The 16,002-nt window shown below is 33.1% G+C and overlaps 3 protein-coding genes across 4 annotated transcripts in view; 1 reads left to right on the forward strand and 2 right to left on the reverse strand.

Moving 5' to 3' along the window:
- Rgl (Ral guanine nucleotide dissociation stimulator-like) overlaps window positions 1–4,512 on the reverse strand; it is a 33,507-nt gene extending 28,995 nt beyond the window's left edge. Inside the window, exon 1 of one of the 2 annotated variants that reach the window (XM_089703205.1) lies at window positions 4,064–4,512. In XM_089703205.1, coding sequence (XP_089559331.1) covers window positions 4,064–4,087 — 24 coding nt within the window. In that variant the 5' untranslated portion in view covers window positions 4,088–4,512. The remainder of the gene's footprint in view (window positions 1–4,063) is intronic. The other variant, XM_089703213.1, reaches the window with a different exon arrangement.
- A 1,394-nt stretch (window positions 4,513–5,906) lies between these two features.
- Rnmt (RNA guanine-7 methyltransferase) lies at window positions 5,907–8,255 on the reverse strand. Its single transcript, XM_089703282.1, has 2 exons — window positions 6,891–8,255; window positions 5,907–6,787 (listed from the first exon to the last, which is right to left on the reverse strand). Exons 1-2 carry the CDS (start codon window positions 7,966–7,968, stop codon window positions 6,684–6,686), a joined length of 1,182 nt encoding a protein of 393 aa, XP_089559408.1. The 5' UTR covers window positions 7,969–8,255; the 3' UTR covers window positions 5,907–6,683.
- Window positions 8,256–8,764: 509 nt separating this feature from the next.
- Top1 (DNA topoisomerase 1) lies at window positions 8,765–15,983 on the forward strand. The gene is made up of 10 exons (XM_089703095.1): window positions 8,765–8,930; window positions 9,232–9,395; window positions 9,614–10,003; window positions 10,224–10,326; window positions 10,407–10,577; window positions 10,786–10,882; window positions 11,601–11,766; window positions 13,308–14,605; window positions 14,726–15,002; window positions 15,098–15,983. The coding sequence occupies exons 1-10, from the start codon at window positions 8,889–8,891 to the stop codon at window positions 15,198–15,200; spliced, it is 2,811 nt and encodes a 936-aa protein (XP_089559221.1). The 5' UTR covers window positions 8,765–8,888; the 3' UTR covers window positions 15,201–15,983.
- Window positions 15,984–16,002: the final 19 nt, after the last annotated feature.

Here is a 16,002-nt window from a genome sequence, read left to right on the forward strand (position 1 = left end):
GTCTTTCTTATTTTTTGTTGTAATATTTTTAAATAGTTTTATGACGCAAAGAGGCATTTTACTTCAGATTTTGTTCAAAATATTTATAAACTATCGGTTCGCCCTCTCCACACAATGCTTGTGACACGACTGGCTCGGGACTCGGGACTCGGGTACGCCGAAATCCGAATTTTTCAAGTACGCCGGCCGCGGCGGTATCTAGTCGTAGCGCGCGCGCGGAGACCAATCCTAATCTAAGATGCTGTTTTTCCAATATTCTACAAAAAGACGGTTGAGAGCCGACGCGACGGAGCCCCACTTAGTGGGGCTCCTATTTCTGTGTAGTTTTAAAAACACAAACCTAATAACCTATTACCTAACCCACCCCCTTATCCAAACGAAAAATTTCTGATTACGAATTCTCGACATATTACAAAATGCGAGCTTATGTAAACGGCGAAATAATACAATTTGCCTGCGACATTATTTTTATATGTAGTTACTAGTTATCTACATAGTGCGTGCGCGTTAATTCGAAGGTCTGGCCGGTCGCGGTGGCCCGTTCACTTCTACTTTCTACCGAAAAATGCGTTGTCGAATTACACCGTGCTATTACAGCATTTGTTATGCTAGACGCGAGAAGAAAGTGAAAAACCATTAAATATAGGTAGTTATTACTGTTTTCCTGTCTTTTATTTATTATTTTACTAGTGGTCCGCCCCGGCTTCGCCCGTGGTACATATTTACGTTTTCTCTACATAAGTTTCCTCGTACAGCGTACTTCAAGGAATATAATAAAAAAAGAATTATCGAAATCGGTTCAGCCGTTTTCAAGTTATGCGCTTACCAACACATTTCGGGATTCATTTTTAGGGTTCCGTAGCCAAAATGGCAAAAACGGAACCCTTATAGTTTCGTCATGTCCGTCTGTCCGTCTGTCCGTCTGTCCGTCTGTCACAGCCGATTTACTCGGAAACTATAAGTACTACAGTGATGAAATTTGATGGGAATATGTGTTGTATGAACCGCTACAAAAATATGACACTAAATAGTAAAAAAAAGAATTGGGGGTGGGGCCCCCCATACATGTAACTGAGGGATGAAATTTTTTTTTTCGATGTACATACCCGTGTGGGGTATCAATGGAAAGGTCTTTTAAAATGATATAAAGTTTTCTAAAAAACATTTTTCTTAAAGTGAACGGTTTTTGAGATATCAGCTCTCAAAGTCGTAAAAAGTATGTCCCCCCCCCTCTATTTTTATAACTACGGGGTATAAAATTCTAAAAAAAATAGAGGTGATGCATGCTAATTAACTCTTTCAACGATTTTTGGTTTGATCAAAGTATCTCTTATAGTTTTTGAGATAGGTTGATTTAACTGTAATTTATTATATTTGCTGCTACGGAACCCTTTGTGCGCGAGCCCGACTCGCACTTGGCCGGTTTTATTATATTATAGATTTAGGTCTATAATACGATTATGCGCAATGGAACGCTCTTCGGCTCTTTGGCTCGGTACTGTATACAATTACACGATTTAACATTTAAACGTTTATATTGTACAATACCTACTGATTGTGACCAACTTAATGTACCCAACGATGTCGTTCAAATACAACTGTTATACCTATTTGATCATATTGTAATTCATGTGCTGCAACAATAGCGTGGCAACCAAGTTGGCTGTTGCTTCACTTGTTGAAGTCTCACGAACACTTTCGAAACCTTATTAGAGGCGTTATTAATAGATAAAATATACATATTTAAATTAAAAAAGAGAGAAGTTTTGTTAAGTATGTAGGTATATTACGTTAAGTTGTTCTTGTAAAAAATACCTAATGTAATGTGATAGGGTCATTGCGCCTGTTCGCGTCCACATGCCTATTCGCGTCCATTTTGCGGATATCTTTTAGAAAATTCACGAAAATAAGTATACTTTAAGTAAAATTGTAATAAGAAAAATTTCCGATAATACCTCAATGTATAAGAGACATGCACACATATTCAAAATATGCCTGCGCACCGCCTATCCTATTTAAAAAAAATATTTAATTTTGGCTATTAAACGAGAGAGCTAAAACGCGCGGGATTTTGAGAAAAAAATAGTGCGCAGCGTCGCGTTTGACGGTAAGTATCTTATTGTTAAATGTGAATTTTTGAATATGTAACATTTTCTTTACTTTGCTAACAAAACATGGAATAGTATGGATTATAAATCAGCTTATTTCTTTTACAATTAATAGCTAAAATAAGGTGGACGCGAATTACTACACCGAATTTGTACAACTTCCATTTTGCGTCCACGGTGGGCGCAAACTATACCTATAGTGCATAACAATAGAACATATTGCGTCCACATTGTTTTTCATTAAGTAGCAATGAATTGTTTGTTAAAATATGTAATTTAAAATAGATTGTAAATTTTTGACTAAGACTACAAGTTGATAATTTAAATTTTCATTCAAATTAGCAAATTTTATGCAATTTTTTTCATTTTAAAATGGGTTTTCTAAGAATGAGACTAGTATCTTTGAGAATGAGAATCAATAAGTCTTTGGTTAAGAAAATAATATAAACAAAAAACAAATTTAATTCATTAGAAACTAAAAATAGGGTAGGTAGGTAATCTTAATAGAACTGATTATTATTTATTTACATAACGTAACTTTGTTTTTTGTTTATTTTTAGTTCTATTAATGATGAGAAGATAAATATAAATAAGTTTTTCCAGTTTCCTTACAGTGAATTATATTAATAATAATGTTGATTTTAGGGTTCCGAACCTCAAAAGGAAAAACCGGAATCCTTGTAGGATCACTTTGATATCCGTTCGTCTGTATGTCCGTCTGCCGGTCTGTCTTTCTGTCAAAACCCTTTTTCTCAGTAACGCGTTGAGATATAAAGCTGAAATTTATATTGAATACTCAAGTCTACGGTCCCTTGAAGCAGTGAAAAAATCAAACTTATAAGCCAAAGCAATCAGAAGATACAGCCGTTTATGCTGCAAATTTTCGCAAATTTCGACATTCGCAAGGGAATCAAAACCTACAGGGTACTTTACGTGAACACAGACACTTGAAGTTTGGTACGAAGCAACGTCTTATAGCACAAATAAGGGAAACATTGAAAAAATAATCATTTAGAGTTAAAACATATGAAAAAAAAACAGTTTATACAGGAACCCTCGGTGTGCGAGTCCCACTCGCATTTGGCCGGTTTTTATTAAATAACTATTCGTAAATAAATAATTTATTAAAATCTAATTTTTATTTGCATTTATCTGATAAAATATCACCCAATACACTCTTAATTCTTTTTCTAAGCTGGTGGACGCGAACTGGTCCACGGATGGACGCAAACTGGAATTTTTGGACGCGAACTGGGTAAAACGCCTAATTCTGCTATTTGTCTAGATAAATAAAAACCATATGATATTTCCAACACAATTGAAAGTAAATCTTAAAATAGACTATGTAATGAACACGTTACATAAATTTTGCGTTGAAATTAGTTCTGGAACATTATTATTTTCTCCTTCAAACTTTCCAACTGCACTAAGTGGACGCGAACAGGCGCAATGACCCTACATGATGCTTTGTAAATTTTTGCAATCAATAAACACCTTAGTTATTAGGTACGTAGTTAGGTACTATTTTTATTATGTATTAAAGAGTAACGTTTGAAAAAATGCTACCCAATATACCTAGGTACTGTACACTTTTTTAAACTTGCGTTTAGAATTAGTAGGTAGGTATTTTTATTCAGATATCTTCGTGATCTAATTCCAAGAATGCCACCTTGAAAAAATGACGTTCATTACATTCAATAATTATATCATCACTTTTAAAAATAGCCTGTTCTGAAAACAGTTTGCACATAAATTCGCATATAGGTAGGTACGTAAGTAGGTATACATGATACAACTTCGGTCAATCATCGTGGGTAGACGTCGAACACAGTATCTATGGAAATATTGTTTATTGAATTCTCTGTTAACCCAACACACAGTGAAAAATGGAATGATAAGCACAATTCGTTCGACATGGAAGTTTTAAATATGTGGAAATATGGAAATGATATTACCAAGCTCTCAGCATCCTGGCTCATCTTTTTCTACGCATGGTTCCTGCGAAGGACTCGCGCCCTGACGGCGCTACTTCAAACCAGGTAAACAAAGCCACCGTACCATGGCACATCAACACAACACGCCACATTCCATCACTGCATCCGTGTTTAACATATGATTCCTCCGGCCGGTCTGACGTCACACGCTTTCTCACACCACAAGGCTGCACTGCATTTAACTAATAATGCCGCGTCTTAACCCTCGGCAGTGACTTATTCAATTAAATTAATAATAATTTTATACGCTCAATTGGCTGATTTGCTTCCCCATATCAAACAAAAATATGTTTCGCGTGTGAAGAAAATACGATCGTATGACGCAGGTAACGACTTTCGCGCACGAACTGAGTGAAGCACGTCCGCTTCGTGGCACAGCAGCCGCCGCGCGCGCACCACGTAACGGCACAAGCCCCCGCGCCTCCGCCCCCGTTAAACCCAGGCCTCCGAACCTGCTCTGTCTCTCCTCATGAATACCTGCACACGCACTAGCATACGTGTTTTGATTATCTCCTACAATTATTATCGGTACTATTGTAGTCTACAAAAAAACAACATTTTTAAAGTATGTACTTACAAATAAATGCGATTGTTATTATTAATAATTATTATGCAACACGCAACTGATTAAATACAATTTACCAATAATACCTATAAATTTTACGATTAACAATTAAATGAAATATGAATTTCTTATCAACACGTGAAGTCTCACTTATCAATACGTATCAAGACGTATATTTTCATTATGAAAGTTATCAACAAATATTACGAAAGTTAGAAAGACATTCATTTCAAACTGTTCACTATGATCCTTCTCTTTGATATTTGAAATATGTACCTTCAATAGGCCAAGTGCGAGTAGGACTCGCGCACGGCAACGGAAATACATCATATTTTTTCATCATATTTCAGCTTTCTAGCTATCACGGTTTATGAGATACAGCATGGAGACAGACAGTGGAGCGGAGGCTTAGTAATAGCACAGACTAATAATAATATACTACGTAGGTATACAAGTAATAGGGTCCCGTTTTTCCCTTTATGTACGAACCCCTAAAAAGTAGAGCCATTTAGCAAAATATACGATGTTTTTTATGTATTTACTAAATTACCGCCCGCGGCTACGCCCGCTTTGTCTTAAACCTAATAAATTAAATACTAAAACCTTCCTCTTGAATCACTCTATCTATTAAAAAAACCGCATCAAAATCCGTTGCGTAGTTTTAAAGATTTAAGCATACAAAGGGACATAGGGAAATAGGGACAGAGAAAGCGACTTGTTTTATACTATATGTAGTGATGATAGCGATGGGGAAGAGTAATTTTTTGTAATACCTAGTTTTTTATTATTCATAATCCATACTAAGTAATATTATAAATGCGAAAGTAACTCTGTCTGTCTGTCTGTTACTCAATCACGCCTTAAGTACTGAACCAATTTGCATGAAATTTGGTATAGAGATATTTTGATACCCGAGAAAGGACATAGGCTACTTTTTACCCCGGGAAATAGGATAGGTTTTATCCCGGAAATCCCACGGGAACGGGAACTATGCGGGTTTTTCTTTGACTGCGCGGGCGAAGCTGCGGGTAATTAATATTTTTTTTATTAACACGAACGATTTTTCGAGAAGTTTGAGAAATCGTCAGTGTGCTTTTACCGAAGAAGTTCTTCAAAATGAAAATTGTAGAAATTATTTTATGTAAGTAGGTACATTTTAATTACGTCGAAGTGACAGTCCTGCAGCCTGCTCCTGCTAATATTCTACAGGATTTAAGGGTGAAAAAAAAAACAAAAAAGTATTTTCGAAATACAAATGCTTTTATTAATGCCACAATTACACTTTTTATTGGTTCATTATTTATAAAATAGCACTTGCATGAAGAAATTATCACTAAAACTATGAACATTTAATATATATATATATTTTGTGAACAAATCACAAAAACACTGAAACAACATAGTGATATTATGCGTTATTAATAGGCAAACTTATTAATTAACTTGTTTCTATGGCATTAGCAAGTCAATTTATAGTACTACCTACTTATCGTAACATCTGAACTACTAGTGGTCCGCCCCGGCTTCGCCCGTAGTACCTACATATTGTTTAAACTATCCTATATCTCAAGTTGGATCGAACTGCACATGGTGTGCGAATTTTATTATAATCGGTTAAGTGGTTTAGCAGTCCATTGAGGACAAACATGAGGACACACGAGATTTATATATATTAAGATTATTAGATGAAATGTCACTAAATACCTTCTCATAACTTTTTTCAATTTAACTTTGTTGTTAATAACATCAATAACTGAGCAAAGTTTTTAAACCTGCTTGTCCATATATTATATCAATATTATGTCTTATTATGCCATGTTCACAAATGTCATACACAGAATAATATATTATTCCAATTATAGTAATGAAAAATTGTCAAAATTTGTATAATATTTACTGTACTGTATAATATGAAACCTGTTTTAAAATGTTTCTGGTAGATTTTTTATTTATACTTCTAATGCAAGTGCTTAATTTTACACAGTATGTACTTAAAATTTATCTATACATAAAACCTCATTGTTTAGAACTCGCATCACTTGAGGGGTTTTCATCCGTCTTGTTTCTTGGTTTTTTCTCTTGTTTCTTACATTTTTTGAACACAAATGCCATATATACATCTAAAACAAAAATTTTATTTTTTATGATAATAGGTAAATATATTATTTGTATGTGACAAATATAACAGAGACAGTATAATATAATTTAACACTTTGTACTCACTTGCTACTTCCCACTCAGATTTGCTCATTGTACTAAGGCTATAACGTTCATTTGTATTTTTGTGATTCTCCCAAAATACTTTTGCATGTTCATACTCAGATTCACTAGCAATCAAATCCTTGCCTGGTGGTGGAGGATAACTTTCAAAACATTTAATTTTGTATAGTAAATGCTTATATTTTTCCACATGGTCTTTATATACATCTGCTAATCCCGCCTTGTATACTAATTCAAGATCATATTCGCTAGCTAACTTCTGAAATAAATCGAAATAGACTAAAAACTCAGGACAATCCACAACTCCTTCCAAATGAAAATCATATTTCCCACCAAATAATGGATAACCATCCTTTGCATCGAACATCAGTTTGATGCTGTAAATCCTATTTCCGAATTCTCCATTTTCGGATTTTTGAGCACGAGATACTATTTCATTTGCATTTGGTAATGTTCCAAAAAAATATCCACCAGGTTTAAGGCATTCAGTAATATTCATTAGCATACGCCTTGCTTGGCCTAAACTTTCAAAACTATAATGCAAACCAAACTGGCAGCTTACTATATCAAATCGAATGGAAGGATCTACATACTTGTTTCGCAGGCATTCTTTTGTACAATCAGCAGCAATAAACTGTGCAGAAAATGAATTACCTCTCATATCTTTGTATCTTTCTTTGCATTGTTGAACAGAAACTTCAGCAATGTCTGCAAACACAACATGTTCCACACGTGCCTTCTGCCATTTGCCCATATCTCCACCTTTGCCGCAGCATATATCAAGTACTTTTAATGGTCGGCCATAATCTTTTTCTCGAATTTTATCAACATATTCTTGGATAAGGACAGATTTTACCCAATTATTAAAGTTTCTCAAGTAAAATATTGGTGAATTAAATCGTTCCCTCAGACCTTTCTCTTCTAAATGGTTGTAATGCGCAGCAACAATAGAAGTGTGTTCCACTTTTCTTGGTGGCTGATCTTCAGAATCAGCATCTTGCGCCAGACGTCTTTTTAAAGGATTGCCTGTCGAATTACCTTCTCCTTCACCTTTTACATCATCAGTAGCCAAAGTACTCATATTTTAGTCTAATTTTATATACCCTACAATAAACTAACTGAAAAATCAGTCTTAGTGAATACTAAAAAAACAGTAATAGTTATGTCAGTTTCATTTAAACATATTCTTATTTTTATATAATGAATATTTGTCTATTTATAAATACAATATTGCCAAATAAATCGGCATTTCGTACATAAATCCTTTTCTTATGTACAATTTACAAACTAGTAAGGTTAAATTATAAATAGTAAATTTTTCAATTTGTCAACAATACACGTCAAAAGTCTCAGTGGTCGAAAGTCAAAAATACAGAACACCTACCTACTATCAAGTATCAACCCAGTAACCCACAGACAATACAAAAGTGGTATTGAATTGGCTTTATTTTGTGCTATTTATCTTGAGTAGGATCCTGAGAGATATTATTATTAATTACTTCTTGCTATTCTATTTGACCTGTGGACGTACCCGTGGACAAATGGAAATAATAATGAATATTGCAATTATATTAAGAATATACACGGAGAATCCAAATAGGATTTTAAGGCTAAAATGAAGCTAAAATGTTTACAAACTCATATAAAAATATAAATAAATAGATCCCAAATAGGTAGAACCACGGTAGAACCAAAGAGTAAATGTTTATTTTTATAATGTTTGATTATTATATAAATAAAATATTATAATAAATTGATTGCACACAATCAATCGATCATTGTATAAAGTATTTTTCGGTAAATCCGGCAATATATATTTTTTACAGAATGAAATTTGAACGAAAGAGATCGTTGAACTATTCGATGTGAAGTTGTTTAGTATTGCGAATAGCCAGCGCATGCGTAGTCGTCCTAGCTCGGCACTTAGAATTTGCGCTCCGTCCACCGGGCACCGGCCTCATGTAATCTTGATCTCGAACAAACGGCGTATACGTAGGCAAAATGAGTGTTGAAAATCCAACCAGTGATAATGACTGTGCCTCCGTAAGTACCTAGATCAATTTATTTTAAATAACTATTCTATTTCTCGCATTTTGGGATATGTATGTTGTCCTGATTTTCGTATTTACTAGTGTAGCCGCGTACGACAAAGCAAAAATTTTCTAAGTCCCAATATGGCGTCTACTGTACTTTTCACGTTGAACAGAAGCCAAGCTTCCCTATGCAAAATGGATGGATTTATTGTATTGTTCATCTCACATTAAAGTAATAAATTCACCTTATTCTGAAATATTACGTTTATCGTCTTACTAAAATTTGTTGTAATTTTTTTTTTTTTTTTCAGGGAAAAGTTAATGGTAATAAGAGCGAACACGTGAATGGTATTCACAACGGTTACAGTAATTCTGAAAAGCATAAAAGCAGCCACAAATCGTCTAGCAAGGATAAACACCGGGATAAGGACCGCGACCATAAGAGCTCTTCCAAACATAGCAGCAGTTCAAGCAGGTAAGTGTTCTAGAATGTTCCGACCACACTTCATTCATTAATACTTTAACTAGGGTGAGCATTAGAAGTTATCGTTCTTGAACGAACAGAAAGCAAACTTTTATAGGTTATGTGTAGTAGGATATAGATTTTTTTTGTCACATAACCTTTAATTTTTTTGTAATTTCAATAGTAATATCTATATAATAATCATCTTTTAATACTCTAATTGTTTTCAGGGATAAAGAGAAAGACAGGCATTCTAGCAGTAAAAACCACAGCAGTTCCCATAAATCATCAAGCAAAGATAAGGACCGTGAAAAGGATCATAAGGACAAAAAGGACAAGGAACGCTCCGATAAAGAACGCAGTGACAAGGATAAACATAGAAGTGATAAAGATAAGCACAGAGATCGAGACAAGGATAAGAGTGACAAAGAGAAAGACAGAAGCGATCGGGACAAACACAAGTCCAGTGATGGAGATAAGAAGAGGGATCATTCTTCCAAGGATAAAGAGCACAAATCTAAAGATAGGGACAAAGAGAGGCAACATGATCGACACAAGAGTGACAAAGACAAACACAGAAGTGACAAGCACTCAAGTTCAAGAGATAAAGATAAACATAGGTAAAGTATAGTAAATTTTGTTTTTGGATTTTGGAAAGGTATAAAAAATTTGCTAACTCTTAGCAATTTTAGCTATTCAGGAATTATATAAGTATATTGTTAATTAATTCATTCATTAATTAGCAATGGTAACTGCCCTGACATGTTATAAGTGCTTTTCAATTACTCATTATTCTACTAGTAATAAGAATTACATAAAGTTAAACAATTTATCACACAGCTCAAGTAAATATCGGGAGAAGAGTAGCAGCGAATCAACCAATAAAGTAATTAAATCTGATTCTGATTCTCAAGACTCACCTATGAAAGAAAAACCCTTACAGGTATTTTTGGATGTAAAGATTAACAATAAAGTTAAATATGTAAACAAGTTCATATAATAATGTGATATTTTTTATAACAGATTGATGAAACTCGAATAAAGGAAGAAATTAAGGTGGAAAGTGACGATGGATATGCTGGAGCTAACACCACCATGTCTTCTTGTGACTACTCACTGTCACAGTTCAAAGACGAGCCTTTATCTGAATTGCCACCAGAGGAAGATAGTGATGATGAACAGGATCAACCTTTGGTAATTGAATTAACAATAAAATTGGTGACTTTATGTAATAAATCATCACATGTCTATTGAAATCAATTTAAGTTTACATGTATGTAGTAGGTATTAAATAACAACAAATGAGCGCTTACATTTATTTTCCTCTTGTTTGTTATGTAGCACTATGGTATGTTGTGTTTCTATTGAAACATGATCTACAGAATGCTGTATTTTTTTATAGACATCAAGGAAAGTGAAGAAACGTGCAGCAAGTGAAGAAGAGGAAGAAGATACTCCATTATTGCAAAGAAAAAAATCTAAAAAGAAAATTAAAAAGGGTAATTAACTTATGTGTTACTATTATATAATCAATCTATTCAAATCATTATAAATTATATGTGTCTTACTGCATGCCTCAGCACTACCAAAGCTAGAAAGATTAGATAGAATTTTTGTGTTGTGTGTGTGGTGTAACAAACATAGCTCTCTTTTATATTTCACATTGAATGGAGGTATTTTCTTCTTAAAAAAATCAATAGATTTTTTAAAGAAACGCACTATTCACTCATGTTCCATTTTTATTTACTTTTATTTATCTAAATAAAGAATGTGCGTTTCTTAAAAAAAAACTGATTTTTCCACCAAGAGTTAACAATACAAAGTAAAAGTATTTATAAAAAAATATAAACATTAAACAATATGAAATGAATAAATACTTCATGAATTTCAGATGTATCTCCAAAATGTTAGGGCCTAATTTATATAAGTTTATGTTAATACAAAAGGACAATGACATAAAACTTTTTTATGTCATTATAAATCCATACTAATATTATAAATGCGAAAGTAACTCTGTCTGTCTGTTACTCAATCACGCCTAAACTACTGAACCAATTTGCATGAAATTTGGTATGGAGATATTTTGATACCCGAGAACGGACATAGGCTACCTTTTATTGCGAAATATGTACCACGGGCGAAGCCGGGGCGGACCGCTAGTTAGATATAAAACTTTGAAGCCTATGCTATTATAATCCCTTGTTTCAATACTTTTAGAGCCAAGTGAGTTTGATGAGGATGAAGAGGAAGAAGAAAAGCCTAAAAAGAAGAAAAAGAAGGCAGAAAAACGAAAGGTTGAGAAAACAGAACCTCAAGAAAATCCTAGTCCCACCAAGCGCAAGAAAAAGGATGGCAAGGAAGAAGAACAGGAAGTTTGGAAATGGTGAGAAATGTTGAATCTTTATGATGAAAATGAATCGCCAAATGTGTTGCTATTGCTAGGTTTAAAACTCGAGAACAGCTGAACCAATTTGGTTAATTCTATCATTATGTTTAAGCCCATACCATGTGTCAACTGAATTGCAACAAGTTCAACATTAATTCGTCACTATTTTCATTGTGATATTTCATGTCTTGACTACTATTCCATTTATTGTAATTTGTAACACTAAAGAACCCTTATTAATTCAAAAGCTTATATCTCCCACTTTTATGTATTATAAAAAAAAAATTGAGCATTACAAGAGAATTTAAACAAAATTGCCTTAGTTATAACATAAAAAAAAACTTCTTTACATTTAGTATAGAGATGAGATCTCTCTCAATAAAACAATATTGTACTTACATAGGATTAGTTAAGAGCGTTACTCCCGCTCAACTCGTACCGGCTACAGACATGCCACAGAGCAAGAAATATAGGTAGTACCGGCCGTTACTGAGTAACAAGCCGTATTTGGAGCAATTTTAAATAATTCGTTGTAAAAAAAATACACATTTGTTTACTAAAATTTTATTATTATATTCTTAAATACTAGACACTTATTAATATAGACACAAACAAATTACATTTTATAACGAAAATCACGCGCAAATATTTCGAAAAACAACAAAATATGTGCGTTTGAGTGGATTGTTTTTGAATGAAAATTAATTTATTGGAGTGTTTTTTTAAGCCATTAACTAGTAAATTAATCGGTTTATTGAAATATAACGTCAAAACAGACGGGAGTCTAATAATTTTACTAATATCTGGCTTCTACGTAAAGCTTCAACCATGAATTCCAAAAACGGCCTGTGAAAAAAAAACCTTTATAATGGAACAACTATATACAAAATGTAGAAAGTTTTTCTTCCAAGAAACAAATTTTGAAGTGGCAAATAATAATACATAAATAAATATAATTACCTACTAAAAACTTAATAAGTCATATTTTTTAGTACTTCTTAAATCAGCATTTCCGGCTATAAGTAATCAGATTCTAGGGCATGAACGCTCATAAATGTTTCAAGCTTCATTAACATAAATAACTAACATAGCTTTTAATAACAGTATAGAATGTAACATTCTTGGGGAGGGATAAAATTAATTAAACTTCTATATTATATAGAATATGAATAATTATTCTGAAAAAGTTTGTACTCCTTGCTTTGTTGATAGTAACACGATATAAATGTCACTATGGGTTATATTGTTATTAAATTACTACGCTAGATGGCGCTCTTACCAATTTTTTACTGACAGTGACAGAAATATAGATTGAGGTTATATAAATGCGGAAAAATAGATATGTTGATTTCATTGGCAGTGAGGTTATGTGAAATAAAATCAGTTTTACGCGTGTCAAATTTTAGTCCCGTGTTAGTTTGTCAATTGCGAATATCTAGAAAAAAGTAATTTGACTTTATTTATTATTGAAATTGAAAAACCTGTTTTAAAATATGTATTTAGAATACTACATACTTAATAATTTTTCCTTTCTTTAGGTGGGAAGAACAGAAACATGATGATGGCACTAAATGGCGCTTTCTTGAACACAAAGGACCTCTTTTTGCGCCGCCCTACGAACCTTTGCCATCAAATGTTAAATTCCGTTATGATGGGAAAGAGATGCGACTATCTCAAGATACTGAAGAGGTTGCAGGATTCTACGCTCGTATGCTTGATCATGATTACACCACTAAATCAACATTCAATAATAACTTCTTTAATGATTGGCGTAAGGTTATGACATCTGAAGAAGCTAAAATTATTAAAGATCTTTCCAAATGTGATTTCAAAGAAATGCAAGCCTATTTCCAAAGTGTCTCAGAAAAAAATAAAAATCGATCAAAAGAGGAAAAGGCTGCTATTAAAGCTAAAAATGAAGAAATACAAAAAGAATATGGCTTTTGTATAATTGATGGGCACAAAGAAAAAATTGGTAATTTCAGGATTGAACCTCCAGGTCTATTCAGAGGGCGAGGTGAACACCCTAAGATGGGTATGTTAAAAAGACGTGTTATGCCTGAAGATGTTTTGATTAATTGTTCTAAAGATAGTAAAATACCCAAGCCACCTTCTGGTCATAAATGGAAGGAAGTGCGTCATGATAATACCGTCACATGGCTAGCATCATGGACAGAAAACGTACAGGGTCAACCAAAGTATGTTATGTTAAATCCAAGTTCAAAACTTAAAGGTGAAAAAGATTGGCAGAAATATGAAACAGCTCGCAAACTGCACAAGTGTATTGATAAAATACGAAATCAATATCGTCTTGATTGGAAAGCAAAGGAAATGCGTGTGCGTCAACGTGCCGTGGCATTATACTTTATTGATCGTCTGGCGTTGAGAGCAGGTAATGAAAAAGATGATGATCAAGCAGATACAGTGGGCTGTTGTTCATTGCGAGTTGAACATATTGAATTGCACAAAGAAAAGGATGGAAAAGAATACGTAGTTGTATTCGATTTTCTTGGTAAAGATTCTATTAGATATTATAATGAGGTGCCAGTGGAAAAACGTGTATTTAAAAATCTTGAATTATTTATGGAAAACAAAAAAGGCAGTGATGATCTATTTGATAGACTGAACACCCAAACACTTAATGATCATTTAAAGGATTTGATGCCTGGATTAACAGCTAAAGTTTTCCGTACATACAATGCATCTATTACCCTTCAAAGGCAGTTGGAAGAATTAACCGATCCAGATGCAACAGTTCCAGAAATGATTCTGGCCTATAACAGAGCGAATCGTGCGGTTGCTATTTTATGTAACCATCAACGTGCAGTGCCAAAAGGTATGTATGATAAGAGTCATGTCATAGTGGTATTCATTATTTATTTTTGTTAATTGCACTAAATTAGGAGTGCAATTATTTTTCTTAAACAATTTTATAATAAAACTATGTATGCTTTAGGTCATTCAAAATCAATGGAAGCTCTTAAAGAAAAAATACAAGCTAAGAGAGACCAAGTCGATGAGGCTGAAGAAGATTTGAGAGAAGCAAGTAAGGCTGCAAAGAGAGGGTCTGTTAAGGAAAAACTGGCCTGTGATAAAAAGAAGAAGGCATTAGAGCGTCTTAGGGAACAATTGAAGAAACTGGAACTGCAAGAAACGGATAAAGATGAAAATAAAACAATTGCACTTGGCACTTCTAAGCTCAATTATCTCGACCCTCGTATTTCAGTTTCATGGTAAATATGTTTCTTATTAATCGTTAAAATATTGTCTGTAATATAATGTTTTCTATCTTATTCTTATATTTAATATACTATTTTATCTATTTCAGGTGCAAGAAGCATAATGTGCCCATTGAAAAAATATACAACAAAACACAACGTGATAAATTCCGTTGGGCCATAGACATGGCCGGGCCGGACTATGTGTTCTAATATCAATATAGCATTAGCTATAATATTATATATATTTTGTTTCGTCTGTAAACGTTCCACTTTATACATGTTTATTATCTTGAAATTATTTATTGTTTTATGGATTTTTGACGTGAAACAAATTTGTGTAAAAAATCAAAAGCAAAATAAATTTTGTTCCTCGCATAAGGATCCAAATTAGAAGTCTGATTCTAATTTATTTTAGACAATTATTTAGTTGCCTGTAGTTCAGTAAGTAGTACGTAGTAAGCATTATTTCTAAAATGTACAAAAACTTGGACTTCATTTTCTGTATCTCATTTATAATTTAGTTTAGATAAAAATTAATTGCTAGGATAATAAGGTACTTGCTAGTTTATATTTTCGTATGAATGTGTTGAAGGATTGTGTATGGATTTGGCAGTTGCTTTGTAAATATTAGTGAGGCTTTATTCAGTCAGTACATGATGAAGTTGTTTGTAAGCAATAGCTATTTTACAAAATTACAAACAAAACATTACATTGCATAGATTTTACATGTAATGACATGAATGCTGCCCAGCATATATTTCTATTGAGTATTTTTTTGCACAATGTGCAGCAGTAAAAGTTGTAAAATAAGAAATAATGTTATTTTATTTTTTATAAAATAGAACAGTGTTTAGGAAAAGTAAGTGAAAAGGTACAATGTTGTAGATAATTGTAACATTACAATAATGTCTACTTCTTGTAAATAGTAAATTTTTACCATGTCATAAAAAATTGTGAAATGAGATTATCCGAATAAAAATAATGACACTAGAATTTTTGCATTATTTTTTAA

The sequence above is a fragment of the Colias philodice genome, chromosome 2, assembly GCF_061535455.1.
Source record: "Colias philodice isolate Cphi_HAF_F1 chromosome 2, ilColPhil1 Martin Lab GWU primary, whole genome shotgun sequence".
Classification (NCBI taxonomy): Eukaryota; Metazoa; Arthropoda; class Insecta; order Lepidoptera; family Pieridae; genus Colias; species Colias philodice.